Source organism: Sebastes umbrosus, chromosome 15, assembly GCF_015220745.1.
Source record: "Sebastes umbrosus isolate fSebUmb1 chromosome 15, fSebUmb1.pri, whole genome shotgun sequence".
NCBI lineage: Eukaryota > Metazoa > Chordata > Actinopteri > Perciformes > Sebastidae > Sebastes > Sebastes umbrosus.
In genome coordinates this window covers 26,579,728-26,595,330 of record NC_051283.1, presented here as the reverse complement: position 1 = coordinate 26,595,330, position 15,603 = coordinate 26,579,728, and the positions used below count along the sequence as shown (strand labels likewise).

At 39.1% G+C, this 15,603-nt stretch overlaps 1 protein-coding gene across 1 annotated transcript; it reads left to right on the top strand.

Annotated features, from left to right (window-relative positions):
* The first annotated feature begins 538 nt into the window (after positions 1-538).
* LOC119503263 (probable ATP-dependent RNA helicase ddx6) lies at positions 539-12,418 on the top strand. The gene is made up of 13 exons (XM_037794951.1): positions 539-765; positions 3,315-4,404; positions 4,492-4,596; positions 5,458-5,587; positions 5,791-5,937; positions 6,961-7,055; positions 7,243-7,365; positions 7,802-7,930; positions 8,302-8,418; positions 8,938-9,001; positions 9,155-9,256; positions 9,658-9,877; positions 10,088-12,418. The coding sequence occupies exons 2-12, from the start codon at positions 4,162-4,164 to the stop codon at positions 9,870-9,872; spliced, it is 1,470 nt and encodes a 489-aa protein (XP_037650879.1). The 5' UTR covers positions 539-765; positions 3,315-4,161; the 3' UTR covers positions 9,873-9,877; positions 10,088-12,418.
* The last annotated feature ends 3,185 nt before the right edge of the window (positions 12,419-15,603 follow it).

The following is a 15,603-nucleotide window of genomic DNA, read 5'->3' as shown; positions in this document are numbered from 1 at the left end:
TAAAGTTATGACTTTATTCTCGTAATATTACAACTTTTTTCTCGTAAAGTTATGACTTTATTCTCGTAATATTACGACTTTTTTCTCGTAAAGTTATGACTTTATTCTTGTAATATTACGAATTTATTCTCTTGAAGTTATGACTTTATTTTCGTAATATTACGACTTTTTTATCGTAAAGTTATGACTTTATTCTCGTAATTTTTTTACGACTTTTTTCTCGTAAAGTTATGACTTTATTCTGGTAAAGTTTTGACTTAATTCTCGTAATATTCTGACTTTTTCTCATAATATTATGACTTTATTCCGGAAATCTCAGATCTTTTTTTCCCTCAATGTGGCCCTAATGTTCGGCCGTACATTAGACTTATATACTATATACTTAGACTATAAACTGTGTTACCTTATAGTCTCCAGACAGATTATTTATTTATTTATTTTTGTGTCTAAAATATCTCTTTTGATAGTAAAGGTTGCTGACCTCTAGGCTGCCATAGACGTCCAACCTGCAGTACCTAAGTGTGCCAGGCAGGTGGCAGCAGCGTCACAGAGCGTCACATGAGATAATAAACAGCTGAGAGAGAGAGACAGCCGAGGAAGAGGAGACGAAGAAGAAGGCGACCATGTTGATTTAAAAGGAAGAAACACAATAGAGGAGATTTATCATCAAGAAAACAAAAACAGTTATCAAAGCGAATTGTAAAAGGACGTAGTCGATCAACCGCAACACCGAGTATCACCGTGTAAAATAACAGAGAAACTAAGGTAAGTGTAGCGTCACATATAACCGTCTAATGTCCGTTAACAACATCCCCGTGTTGTTGTTCAGCTGGTTAGCACAGCAGCTAACGTTAGCTTTGTGCTAATGTAGCTCCGAGGCTAACGAAGCTAGCTAATTGTGCCGTACGTAATTAACGATACAAATGACAACTAACGCATCGTTAACGACGTTTAAATGTTATATAGTCGCTTTAATTTACACGTATTGTCATATTTACGTAATTAAAAACACTTTAAGTCTGTAAGTGTTGTAACGGCTAGTTAGCTTAGCGGTTAGCTCCTTAGCTTCGAGCTAACACTGGCTTAGCTAACGTTATTAGCCCAACGGTGCTAATGTTGACTCACCTGAGACGCAGCATTACAGGTAGCGTCGGTTTTAAGTTATTGACTCACAAAGGAAGACAAGTAACACACTTAAGGTGTTTGTTTATAGCTTATTTTGTATATTGTACATTGGTAGAATTAAAACATTTTTATTCTTATTTTATTCTAACGTTTTTATCTATCCTTTTGTTATTATACTGTTTAACTTGCACCAACAACAAAAGCAAATTCCTAGTGTATACCTCTTACACCTGGCAATAAACACGATTCTGATATTTTAAATTTAATAAATGTCAACTGTGTTGGGAAATTAAGAGAATAATTATTATAACTTGACGTTCATGTGAATGGAAACCAGAACGGGTGAGGTAGTTTGCAGTTATCTAAATAGAATAGAATAGAAAGCTGTGTTGTCATTGTATTAAATACAAAGAGATTCACAGTTGCCACTTCTGGTCAGTGCTTTAAAACAAATACTTGACAAGACTAAACAAAACATATTACAGGTAAAACACACACAGAGTTATAAAGCAAATAAAACAGGTAAAGTAGATGTAATAAATAAATATAAACAGAAGTGTTACACTAGAAGTATAAAATATAAAAATAGATGTAATGTAAACAGAGGTAATTCCAGATTCAAGAGTTTTATTTGCCATTTGCTCCTGTAAGTACATTGGTATTCTGAGCAGTTTACACCGAGTCAGCTTTACGAAAAGAAAAAAGGTAGAACAGGCACAAGGTAATTACAGTACAAAATAAGTAGCACATTCAACTCAACACAATAAATAAAAAAAATATTAAAATATAAAACGCCTTCAGTGTAGTCAATAAATAAACTAAACTACCTTTCTGCTAGGAACGATACCCCCAGAATACAAATATACAGTATGTATATGTGCTCCACGACCATGTTAAAAGAACTTGTAACTCTAAAAAAAAAAAAATAATAATTAATATATTTCAGACAATTACACAGTGGAAGGCAGCATATTGCACAGCATTTCAGTCCATTCAATTCAGATGTACTGTGTGTCAATAATGGTATGTAGGTGAGGTGTAGGGTATTTGTGTCCCTCTTTAACGTCCTTTGCCACCAGTCTTATTGTAGCTGGGAAGAAGCTGTCGTGAAGCTAGTTGTGAAGCTAGCTAAATTAAGGTTAAAGTTAACATGGTCGGAGCAGCTTCGAATCACTTGGCAGTTATATACTGTAATTATTATTAAATGTATTCCAGTCAGACCTTTAGAGTCTTTACTGTAGGTCAGTCAGTCTTATTTTTAAATCCTGGCAGTTTTTGGCTTTACTAATCGGCCTCAGAAGAAGATTGACACCTGGCAGGTTCACCTGTGCAATCTTAAACCAAACCATTTAGTGAATTAGCTGTTAAAGCCTTTCACTGAGGTGTAGCGAGGTAGTGTTTGTTAGCAAAGTTGCACGTAGCTAGCTATTATTTACATTATTGCTTGATATCTCAATATCAATGTTTGTATCAGCAATGACAAGCGCCCCATCACAAGTTACCAGAGACAAAAAGTGATGTATTGAAATAGCTTTTGTCACCAGTTCCCAACCTGAGGGGTTTGTGAGATTATTAACAACATAGATGAGGAGAAAACATATTTGTGCAACATAAAAATGTTTAATTTTTAGACTGTCTATTTTTATCTTTTATAGGCCTCTAAAACAGTTCATGAAACTATCTGAGAAAGGAACATCTCTCTCAAGACCACAACTTATCTATTCAACATGTAACATTTTTTTTTTTTTTGAAGGGTCACATCCTGAAAAGGTTGAGAACTACTGGCTCAAGTATAGAGCTGAAATTATGAGGAAATTGACATAATAAATTGGTAATTATTATCATAATGGAGTAATTGTTTAAGTTGGGGTTTAGAAAAATAATTTCACAATTTCCTGACATTTTTATTAACCAAATGGATAAGAGACAGTAAAAGGCAGATTAATTGATAATGAAAATAGTTATTTGGAGCCTTACTTGTAGTCTGATTCAACAACAATATCTTAGTTTTCAATCCATGATATAAAACTGAGAAAATCATATTGATATTTAAGGACATTTTTGGTACTTTTTATTTGATGAATTACCTAAACAGTGTACCAGATTGGAGTTTGTTTCTGCGGATTGCCTGAGTGATTAATCAACTGCTTATGGTTTGTTTTAAAAACCTTTTGGTTGGATTTTTTTAGGTTACAAGTTTGAGTTGTTGGCTGGCTTTGAGGAGGCAGCGGGTTGATCACAGCCACACTCGCACACTTCACACACCGACCTGGAGACCTGTGGTGTCTGGGGAGAGAGGGTCAAACACCTGGAGGAGAAAGGAAACGCACACTGAGGACTAAAAAGGGGTGGAAAGCTTTTTGGCTTTGGACTAGAAAACCCCTTGTATTTGTGAATCCAGGATTTCTTTTTCACACAGTGGAGCGATATATATCCACACAGTGGAAATAAACAGAGAGAATTACAGACTATATGATTTTGGGGAAAAACTTGTACAAAGTTGGACATCCTTTTTTTCAAGGACAGGGATATTGAGCAACTCTATGGACTCAAAGTGGAAAGAGGAAATATTGTTCAATTTAGAAACAGAAGTTTAAGCATTGAACTAAGATTATATCGAAGAGGCTGTTCCCCAAGTTCAGATTGCCTTAGTTGTTCTATTTCAGGACTTGAACCGCTTTGATACTTGTTCACATATAATTTTTCTATATTGTGGGCAAGTATATTCATGCATATGAATGCAAATTTCTCTTCATTTTGAAGAGCTCTTGTGTAAAAAAGTGTTGTTTTTTTTTGTTGTTGTTCTTGTACGTCAGTCACTCTGTTGTTGAAGGGGACCGAACTGCACGTACATGTGTATATGTAAATACTACGAATTGACTTCTGTTGTAAAAGCTTTGGACTTAAAAAGAATAGAGAATATTGTTTGTTAATGCTTTATTAAACTTTTTTACTTTTGAAGAGAATTTTTAAAAAGAAAAACCTAAGAGGCAAAAATCTAATACTTTGAAGAAAAAAAAACATAAGTGAGGAAAAATGGCAACCGCCAGAACAGAAAACGTTGGCCCAGTTGTCATGGGACTGAGCAAGCAGAACGGGCAGCTCAGAGGACAGACCAAACCAGCTTCAGTCCAGCCAGCACCGACAACTCAAGGAAAGGCTTTGGGTGCACCCCAGATAGCAGGCGGTGCCGCTCAGGACGGAGGAGGCATCAAGTTTGGAGATGACTGGAAAAAGAGCCTAAAGCTCCCTCCCAAAGACAACAGGGTCAAAACCTCAGTGAGTCAAACTTGATAACGGTTCGTCTTATCCTGCTGTGTCTTAAAACTGTCCACTGTCATCCTAACCATTCTGTGTCTCCTGCAGGATGTGACGTCCACTAAGGGGAATGAATTTGAAGATTACTGTCTCAAAAGAGAACTCCTGATGGGCATCTTTGAGATGGGTTGGGAGAAACCTTCCCCTATCCAGGTATGGCTTCCTTTTTTTTTGACACATTGTATTTGCTAACCAGATGAACCTAAATGTGATTGTCATGCCTTAACAGCAGTTATTGAGAATGGCTTTTTTAGGATATTTTCTTTGGTAATTATAGTCTTTTTCTTTGTATATTTAAATGGAACATCGCGACCTTTGTTGACTCGAACCAGGGTTAGGCTAAGGGGCTGCAGGTTTTTGGTATGCATCTTAACCACTAGGCGACCAGGATACCCCATGGCTATAGTCTTGAGGAGTTTGGCTAGCAGATAGATATATTTATAGTAGGGCTCTCAGTCAGTTCAAATATTTAATTTGGGTTAATGCATGATTGTCCATAGTTAATTTCCTTTTTTTCCTGTTCAAAATGTAGCTTAAAGGGAGATTTGTCAAGTATTTAATACTCTTATCAACATGGGAGTGGACAAATATGCTGCTTTATGCAAATGTGTAATATATATTATTGGATATCAAGTAACAACACAAAACAATGACAGATATTGTCCAGAAACCCTCACAGGTACTGCATTTAGTATACAAAATATACTCAAATCATAACATGGCAAACTGCAGCCCAACAGGCAACAACAGCTGTCAGTGTGTCAGTGTGCTGACTTGACTATGACTTGCCCCAAACTGCATGTGATTATCATAAAGTGGGCATGTCTGTAAAGGGGAGACTCGTGGGTACCCAGAGAACCCATTTACATTCACATTGATTTTTCACATCTTTTTAATGAAAAGGGCTGATTACACAATGCAAATCCATTATGTAGATGAGAGAATTGTTGCAGCATTATGACACTTCAGTAGTCACAGAATGAGACTAAAGATAATATTTTTGTTTCCCTGCAGGAGGAGAGCATTCCCATCGCCCTGTCTGGACGGGATATTTTGGCTCGGGCTAAGAACGGAACAGGAAAAAGTGGAGCCTATCTCATCCCCCTGCTGGAGAGAATAGACCTGAAAAAAGACCACATACAGGGTGAGACACTGCCTGTAGTTTTATACAGCTGCCTTTTCCTCTCTCATCTTTTCAATCGTTGACTTCACTTTTGTCCCTTGTTCCTTTGATCGTCATTTTTATTCGCTCGTGCTTCCTCTCTATCCTCCTCGTCCCCTTACTACGTTATCTGTACCCTCCCAGTGTCCATCCTAATGTTATCTTTTCTCTTTTTTATGCCCTAGCACTTGTCATGGTGCCCACCCGTGAGCTGGCACTGCAGGTTAGCCAGATCTCCATCCAGATCAGCAAACACCTGGGGGGAGTCAAAGTCATGGCCACCACCGGGGGCACCAACCTGCGAGATGACATCATGCGTCTGGATGAGACCGGTAAGAAGCCACAGTGTATCTCATTGACCTACTTCATGCTAATTTGTCCAGAAAGGGCTGCTGCCCTCTACACACACACACACACACACACAGTGCCATGTGCTGACAAATATCACAATATCAGAAATAAGTAAATCCAATCTGCATGTTGTTGGCTTGTGAAGTTCAGCCTGTGTTTAAAAAGGTTCTTTTCTGATTATTTTTTTAATAGTGTACAACATGCACTTTAATAATGTTAAAGGATAACCCAGGTATTTTTCAACCTGGACCCTGGTTTCCCATGTTTTTGTGTCTAGGTGACTAATGGGAATAACACTTTTTGAAATTGGTCCAGTATTGAGGGAGAACGCTGCAGAAGGCACCTGCTAAACGAGCTGTAATTTAATTGCTCGGGGCAACCTGGTACCGGCAGTTTACGTCCACTAAAAGTGCTTGTTTTTGCGACTGACCGGCTCAGATTGTTGTAAGTGTCTGACAACATTATGACCCTACAAAGAAATAAACCTTTTTTCTTTCCTTACGCTTGATCCAGTCTGTTTGTTTGTGTTTGCTCCGAGAAGCCTCGCTCTGAAATCTTGCGTCGCTTCCACATCGTCAAAATCAGCTAAATATTCAGCCATGACATTGAAAATCTTTTTTCACTGTTGTTTCTTCCCGGAACAAGTCACGTGACACAAAAACAAACGGAAAGCGAAAAGTAAGAAAAAGGTTTTATTTCTCTCTAGGGTCCTTTCCATAATGTTGTCAGAGACTTATAATAACAATCTGAGCCTGTCACTTTTAGTGGACGTAAACTGACGGTACCAGGTTGCCCCAAATTATTACATTACAGCATGTTTAGCTGCTGCCGTCTGCAGCATCCTCCTCAATACTGGACCAATTTCAAAAAGTGTTGTCCCCATTAGTCACTTAGACAAAAAAACATGGGAAAATAGGGTTGAAAAATACCAAAGTTATCGTTTTAATGATACACACAAAATGACAATCATATTTCGGTGTTTCACCTTTTCTCTCCCGTTTCAGTGCATGTGGTCATCGCCACGCCTGGTAGGATCCTGGACTTGATAAAGAAGGGAGTGGCAAAGGTGGATAGAGTCCAGATGATGGTGATGGATGAGGTAAGCATGAATAAAACAAAACAATAAAATCTAAGAAATCTGCTCATAATCAGTAGTATGTTTTGTCAAATGCATCTCATTCCCATCAGATTTTTTTAACCAGTCTGTCATTCCGTGTTCAGCAGTTTGTTTTTCGGAGCGCAGCACTGCCCCACTTCATGTTAAATTGTCTCCCGTTTCCTCTCAGGCGGATAAGCTGCTGTCTCAGGATTTTGTGGTGCTCATCGAGGATATCATCAGCTTCCTGGCCAAGAACAGGCAGATCCTGCTCTACTCTGCAACCTTCCCCATCAGTGTGCAGAAGTTCATGGTGAGCAGTCGGCTAATTGCTGTAGCACTCGGGCCAGCACGATGGCTCGTGGCCACTTGGCACGACTTGGCTCACACTGCAGACCAAGCTGTTCTCACATTGAGTCCAGATCTGTGTTTTTGTTTGTCTGTTGTATACTTTTCCAAGGCTGTCTTCGTCTAAAATAATTCAGCCGAAAGTCTCAGGATTTGATTGTTTAGATTCTGTAAAAGTCTTTTGTAATGTCCTTTGGACATTTTTTAAGGAAACTACATATGTAAATACTTATTTCACTTAAGTAAAGCTAAAATATTACACTCCTATAGCGCAAAATAAACCAAACAAACTGACCAGACAACAACATATTTGATTAATTAAGGGAAGTTCTTCATGCTTGTACAATTGTGATGTCTCTGCACACTCTAATCTGTTTATTGTCCATGTGTCCTTGCTGTAGGCCAAGCACCTTCAGAAACCATATGAGATCAACCTGATGGAGGAGCTGACTCTGAAGGGCATTACTCAATACTACGCCTACGTCACGGAGAGGCAGAAAGTCCACTGCCTCAACACACTGTTCTCCAGGGTAACTGACTAACTCTATATTCACCGTCCGTGCATGTTAGACTGCCAGCCTTGCAGCCACAAAGGCACTTCTTCTCGTAATGCAGTGTTGAAAGAGTTTCTTTTAACCTCTGTGTGGTTTACTATATCATAAACACAAGTGGCCCCAGTGGCAACACAGTAAAGCAGAGCATTTTTAGTTATTGAAATATCTAGTTTACTGGGTTTTTTTAAGGTTGCATCCCAGGTGGTGGAATTTAACATCTCTAACAACCTACTCCAATTCCTCTTTAAACAGTAAATTGGCCAGTTTTGATCAGAATAGGACCACAAGACACAAAGCTAATGTAGTGATCCTTAACATTTTCTTTTTTTCTCTCTCTTCTATCACAGCTTCAGATCAACCAGTCGATTATCTTCTGTAACTCCACTCAGAGGGTGGAGCTCTTGGCCAAGAAGATTACTCAGCTGGGCTACTCCTGTTTCTACATCCATGCCAAGATGATGCAGGTGAGGACAAGAAACAACTGAGAGAAATGTTGCCTTAAAGGCCCAGACACACCAACCCGACATCAAAGAACTAACGGCGACGACGGCCACCAGTTGCGTCGCCACACGTCGCCTTTGTCTCGGCCAAAAGGTTGCACTCGAACACACACTGCAAAGACTACAGCCGACGGCCAACTACTCGTAGGCTTGCTTTCCTCTCCCCTCGTGTCAGAGTGATTTCTCTCACCGATGGGCGCAGCCGCCGATTCAACATGCTGAATTGTAAGAAAAAACTCAGACACGGGAAGACTAGAGCCGACGGTGCGGGACACACCGCAAAAACTAAGCTGACGGACACTCACCGACGGGCCCAAACTGTCCGACGGACTTAGTCTTTTTTCGTCCACCCTCTCTCGGTTTCCTGTCACGAGCTGTATACTGAAGGCAAAATGGCCAGAAAATGCATCTTGGAATTTTTATGTCCATCTATGTAGCCAATAGTCTCTTTTTTAGCATTTTTATGTCTCGTTTGTTTTTCAGGAATACAGAAACCGTGTGTTCCACGACTTCAGAAATGGACTGTGCAGAAACCTGGTCTGCACTGGTGAGTTCCTTTTTTTGTTGTTGTTGTTGTTGTTGTTGTTGTTGTTGTTGTTGTTGTTGTTTACTACCACATTTCAAAACTGGCCTTTTAGTCTTTAACTAGCCAGAAAGCCACAGACGTTTTCAGAGATTGAAATCTTATTTCTTCCACTAGATCTCTTCACCAGGGGTATTGACATCCAGGCTGTCAATGTGGTCATCAACTTCGACTTCCCCAAGAATGCTGAGACTTACCTCCATCGTATTGGAAGATCAGGTATGTTGTTGACGCCTTTTAATAATGCGCACTGCTTCATTCTATTAAAGCTTCACTGTCTCGATTGTGAAAACTGGTTTAAAAACAGGCTTTAGAAGAAGAATCATGATGAACATAGAAATACAAACAATCAGTAGCTTCTTTTAATACATGTTCAAATTGATGCAAATGTGTTCAACTTTATGTGTACCAGTTCTTCCTGTGGGATGACATAAGTACAGCTCCATCTGCCTCGTTTGCTTTTCACTATGGTAATCTATGGACACTTTCCAGCATGCAGGATCTGACTTTGCTTTCTTTCTACTGTAGATTAAGACTTAAAACCTGTCTTGGTTACGAATAGATAAAGTAAATATGATGGTTATAAGACGTCATTGTCCAACATATTCTCTGACTCTCAGGGAGGTTTGGTCACCTGGGCCTGGCCATCAACCTGATCACATCAGAAGACCGCTTCAACCTGAAGTCCATCGAAGACCAGCTGGTGACCGACATCAAGCCCATCCCCAGCAGCATCGACAAGAGCCTCTATGTGGCCGAGTTCCACACGTCCGGCGCCGACTGTGATGTGGAGGAGATCGAGGAGAAACCAGGCCGCCAACAGGACAGCACTTAAAACAGGTGAGATGTTCTGAGATCATTCTTATACTTCTACTGAATTAAAGAGGACCTATTATGCTGAAACAAGGTGCTCCAGTGTAGCCGGTATGAGGAAAGTAAAGCATATTTTGAACGTTAAAGCATGTATTATGCACCTGAAAATAAGCACAATGGGTCCTCTTTAAAAATGTAAGAGCCGTCTTCCTAACCTGAGTTTCATTTCCCCTCCAGGACGCACCGGGCTTTTGCACAGACATCAGCACTTGCACACAGGCTTCTGGCAACTTTTCAGTTTCACATTGCTCACTTGTTTTCAGAGCCTGTCGAATGGATGTGAAGGCTGTTTTTTTTTTTGTTTTTTTTAAGCATTTCCTTATCTTTTCCTCAAAGAGAGCTGCCAATCTTTTTTTTTTTTTTTATTAATTGAGAAACTATATTGTTTTGCACCAAACTCAGAATTCGACCGTGCATCCTGAGCTTACGAGCATAGCGTATATTTCCCTAGGATGTATCTTGGTTAGATAGCACTTCCTGTTGAAACAGAGACAGACGCGCAAATGAGCATCAAAGCTGTTTTGAACCCCGTCGTTCTCGGAGACAGTTTTCACCATCGGCAGCGAGGTCGGTCTCTCTGTCTAATGTTACAATGGTGCACTTCCACCAGCCATCGTTCTGTCCACTTAACACTGTTGTCGTCACTTAAGTGCCTTACTTACTCCCATGTGCACTCATCCATTCACAGCCTGCTGTCACGCAGCAGAGTACGAGCACAAATACGATGAATTTAATAGTAACCCGAGTTTATTTAAACATCCATTATGCAAGGGAAAAAGACAACACACACATTCTCTCTCTCCTCCTGAGAGGTGTGTTGAAACCTTATAAACCATCCTGAATGTGAACGTTTATTTTTAATGTGAACGTTGCAATAAAAAAAAAAGGGCAGCTTTATTTAAATACTGCGTGACTGTTTTTCCCTTTCACTATGAATAATACATGAGCAGAGTTAATACGAGAAGACTGCTAAAAACACAAGCCCCCCACCCCACCCCACCCCCGCATACTGATTCATGGATGTTAGCCTGCAAATGGCGCGGGAGATGAAGAGCAGCCTCGTGCTGTTACACCATGGCTGTTGCTGGTGAGTTTGCCTGCAGACAGCTTTTGTCTGGAGGTTATTTTACATAAAAATATAAACCCCTACTGGGCTGGTGAATACTGTAAACCCGTCGGCCGCTGTAGCTGCTAGATGGAAAGCTGGTTTCCTCTCCTGCATGCTGCTACAGCACAGGACTGATGCATCAGAGGCTGGTTCACAACAGCTTTGATACTAACATTACTAAGCTGATACACAATCGACAGATCAAAGGAATAAATTGTTTTTGTGGAAGTTGGTGCAAAACAATAATTCAATTTCTATCATTTCTATCGTTATTTCCCCCCCCCGCTGACTGCTTCAGATTCAGTTATAACGTGTGGAAATACAAGTTAATTACAGGAGCATTTTTTGCAAACCCTAAGATTTTTTTTTGAGCCCCATCATGACAAAATTGAAGTTGGTGAATGTATTAGTTGCCAATGTGAATACTCTCTATCCCAGTGGTTGAATGCCAAGCTCTTGATTTGTATTGCTGCTGTTGCTTTAGAAACTTTGCTTTTATGAAATTGGATATGAAGAAATGATTTCACGGACCACCGGGTGATGAAACCTGCTCGGTCTATAAAGGCCTACATTGACCTTCAATTGAACTAAAATTAGAAAAGTCTTTCTGCAGCAGCAGCAGCAGCGATATCTTTTTCTTCTTCTTTAGTTTCCCCCAGCACAGCTATGTTTTATAATTGTAAACAAGCGAGGGGTGGGCTCTGTGTTTGAAAGCGAAATTGTAGCATCTCTGAACAGGCAGCTGTGACTTCTTTGTTTTTGTCCTCCCCTTTTACAGAGTGTCACTAATGATAAAAAAAATGACATAAAAAAGAGAGTATTTTTGCTTTTAAGATTTATTTTTGATGTTGCTTAAAGCAGTTTGCAGAGGGGAGGGAGGGGAGTGTGAGGCTTTAGCACTGGGGAACTTGTTTTTTTTTTGGGGTGGGTTTGCAGAAGCCAAGTGTTTTATCAGACGCTCTCTGGGCGTCTTGAATCGTTCCTTCTCTCTGGTACTTAAAGCAAAGACAAAAGCTTTGATTTAATGTTTTTTATTTTTTCCTTATAAGCTACTTAGTGTTTTAAGTGCCAGAGAGAGTGTTAAGTTATACAGGAGAGAGTTTCTGGAAAGCGTTGAAGCACTTTGATCTTCTTGAACTGGTTTCCATGTTTGCGTGACGGATCATCAAAGTGCTACGATTTGTTTTCAGCAAACTCGATCCGTTTTTCCACTAGGGCAATCTTTAATACGAGGTGTTACGAATCATTTCGAAGAAACAGAAATTGTAAATGATTCATTGTTTACACTAGTCGTTTACAATTATACGAAGAAAAAAAAAAAAAAGAAAATACTTTGCTTCATGAGCGGAGGAGGAGGATGAATTTTATTTTTTTGTTCCTTTTTGTTTTGTTTTTTTTCCTTGAAATGGATTTACATTGAAGCAAAACCAAAAAAGGAGAATGACGTATAAGTGTGTGTGTGAGAGAGACCTGTAGGTGAGGTGTGTATGCGTGTGTATGTGAGATACAGGAGACTGTTTGAAAAAGATGTGTGTGTGTTTGAGTGAAAGAGAAAAGGCGTGAGATGAACGTTTGACGCTGTGACAGGCTGAGTTTTGTCAAGAATCATCACGGTTACATTCAGCTTCAACTAAACCAGAAAATCTGATCGTTTCAGAGAAATTAGGGATGCACCGATCCAACATTTTCCCGATAGCGATACCTGGTCTTTGAGTATCGGCCGATACTGAGTACCAGCATTTAATCAATAAGCTGTATGCCTCGCTGTGGGTAGGTGACTGGGATCATTCTGTTATGTGTAAGGCAACATCAGGCTCGACTTAAACATCACTTTCCTATCTTTGTAAAACAAAATGTGACCAATAAATACATGGATATAAATTTATTTAATTGTTCTTTAATATTAATATTAAAATAATAAATTATGCACCAGCAACTTGGTAAAAAATATTCAAAAATAATATTAGTTAATTAATTAGGAAACAGGAATTAAAATTCCAGTATATAATGTTTATCGTGTATAAACACAGAATTGAATTGAATAAATCGGCCCCATTGTCACCGATATCCGATCCAGCTATTTGAGTCAGTATCGGCCCGATATCCGATCCGGTATCGGTGCATCCATAAGAGAAATTGGAGCCAATTTGACCGATAATTTGGAAGAAGAATAAAAGTGTCCTGTTAACAGTCTGAGGCTGCATATAAACGTAATTGTATGTCTTTTTTTGTTGTTTCTGTGTTTTCATGTGCAGACTCGTCTTTGTGTTTTTGTCGGGCGATGAGCGATGTCTTAAATATCAGTATGGAGGATGTTTACAGTTGTCAGGGATGTGATCTTTTATTTTATTTTATTTTTTTATCGTTTCTCCTTTTCCATCTCCCTCTTCCTCCATAAGCTCACGTTTGTGGACATAAATCTCACTTCTAATGTCAAATTTCCACTTTTCTGTTCTTTTTCTACGTTTTATGTCCCCGATCACGTCCCTGACAATCATTCCATGATCTCCTTTGTGACCCAAATAACAGCAAAGATTACACACAGATTTATAGCTCAACCTGTAGAGACTTGGTGGGGATAGTTGTGGAATTTTCCAAATTCCTCCTGGATATTTAAATATTAGACATCATCTCAGATTTGGAGCTTGAATTAACTTCTCTAAACACTCAACTCCTTAAAGAAAAATTATTACAACTTCACTCAACTTTTTGTAGCTCCAGCCGCGTTCTATCGGTTATGACACGTTTTATCATACACGATAAAACTGATGACTGAAGCTACAAAACTAAGATGCAAGTTGTAATAAACCAGTGGTCACAACGGAGGTCATGATGAATGCAGTTATGAATGTTGAGTGTTGATTTTGTCATCTGGTGTTGTCGAGACGTGTCTGTCTGTGTGTGTGTGTGTGTGTGTGTGTGTGTGTGTGTGTGTGTGTGTGTGTGTGTGTGTGTGTGTGTGTGTGTGTGCACTCCGGCCTGTGGAGTCAGGAGTGCAGACGGGGGTGGGAGGGATATTTGTCAAACTTATTTGAAAAGGGTAACTGTTAAACAAAAACAAAAAATGAAAAGGGTGAGGATTTGGTTGAAAAATGGCAGTTTTGGGATTATAAATTGGTGGGAAAAAGTCAACTTCTTGACTTAAAACTAGTATTAATGGCTGAACTGCCCCTAATATTTCTACTGTGCATAGCTAAATTGAATTGGATCTCTTAATTTGCTGCACTAATGTAGACTCACCCACGCTTCAGGCTGTTTCAGCCAAACTTAATGATGAACTCAGCAGAATTATTGTAGTAAGCTGAGGGTTAAATCCGTCATATTTCCCCTGCAGCGTGGATAGAAAACAGTGGTGTTAAAGCTCTGAATTGGCTCTCAATTTTTTTTGTTTTTTTAATGTAGCTCAGGATACAAATGCAGTATTTTCTCTCCAACGTGGATAGGAAGGAGTGTTAATTGGCTTGCAAAAATGTTCAGTCAATCCCTCATACTTAAAATGTATGATATCTTTAAAAAAAAAAAAAAAAAAAAATCCCAATTTTTGAGTTGTTCAGTCTTCTCTGTACTTATCTTGGTGGCCCTGCTTCTCCCAAAAACAATTTTTCAGCCCCATGTTCAAGTGTCATTTTGGACCTTCCAATTGTAATAACCTAAAACCAGACACCATGTTTTGGATGTCTATTTATTTTCCTCCCTCACTGTCCCATGATTTCCTTTTCATACCATTAGAATAAAACTCTGCAACGATCGGGCGGTACCAGAAAAAAAATGTCATTCTTGCATTGTTTGTTTTCTTTCCTTATAAAAAGCATTGAAGAGGCACAAGGTGTTTCAGCGACTTGTGCTCATCACTCTGTCCTCTACTGTTGTAACTTGGAAATACATGCAGGGGGTCTAAAATTCAATAAATTGAACTGAAATTTACGCTGCCTGTTGTGTTCTATTTTATTGCGTTGCAGCATGATTCAGATGCATGATGTGGTCTCTTGGCTGTTGCAAAAGCAGTGTCTAATTACCTGAACCGAGGAGGATGGAGATAATTTGATGTTTTTAAACCAGGTTTTCTGCATTGATTTTTTTATATTTCTGCTACAATTGTATTGTTTGACATGTATTTATTGAGTCATTTATTTATTAATTTATTTTGGCAGGTCCCGCCCACCAAAAGGTTTGCTGTGTGTTAGTTGCTTTTTGGTAAATTGACGAATTTGCACCACTAGAGTACTTCTACAGTAGCACCATTACTGGGCACCACTCCCTCATCAGTGTGTAGGGCTCTGTGGCCCCTGAGGACTGCTGCTGTGTGTAGTGTGGCTGGATAAAGAGAGAGGCACTATTGTGTGTCAGCTACAACAAAAAAAAAATTATTTTGAGAAGTTATTTTTTGTTTTTTTTAACAAATTCAAATTTACAAACAACGTGGCTCATAGATCATTGCATTAGAGTAAAATGACAAGGTGCATACAGAACAAGAGCAGATAAAATATGTAAAATTATACATGAAAATAATAATAAATTAAATTAAGGGCTATGGGGCTGTACCTGTAATTCATATTCTTCTATTATACTAAGAAATTTCAATGCA

Coding starts and splice junctions, on each gene's coding strand:
- LOC119503263 (XM_037794951.1), top strand. CDS start 4,162: ATGGCAACCGCCAGAACAGAAAACGTTGGCCCAGTTGTCATGGGACTG. Junction 5,588..5,790: donor GAAAAAAGACCACATACAGG/GTGAGACACTGC, acceptor TTTATGCCCTAG/CACTTGTCATGGTGCCCACC. Junction 8,419..8,937: donor TCCATGCCAAGATGATGCAG/GTGAGGACAAGA, acceptor TTTGTTTTTCAG/GAATACAGAAACCGTGTGTT.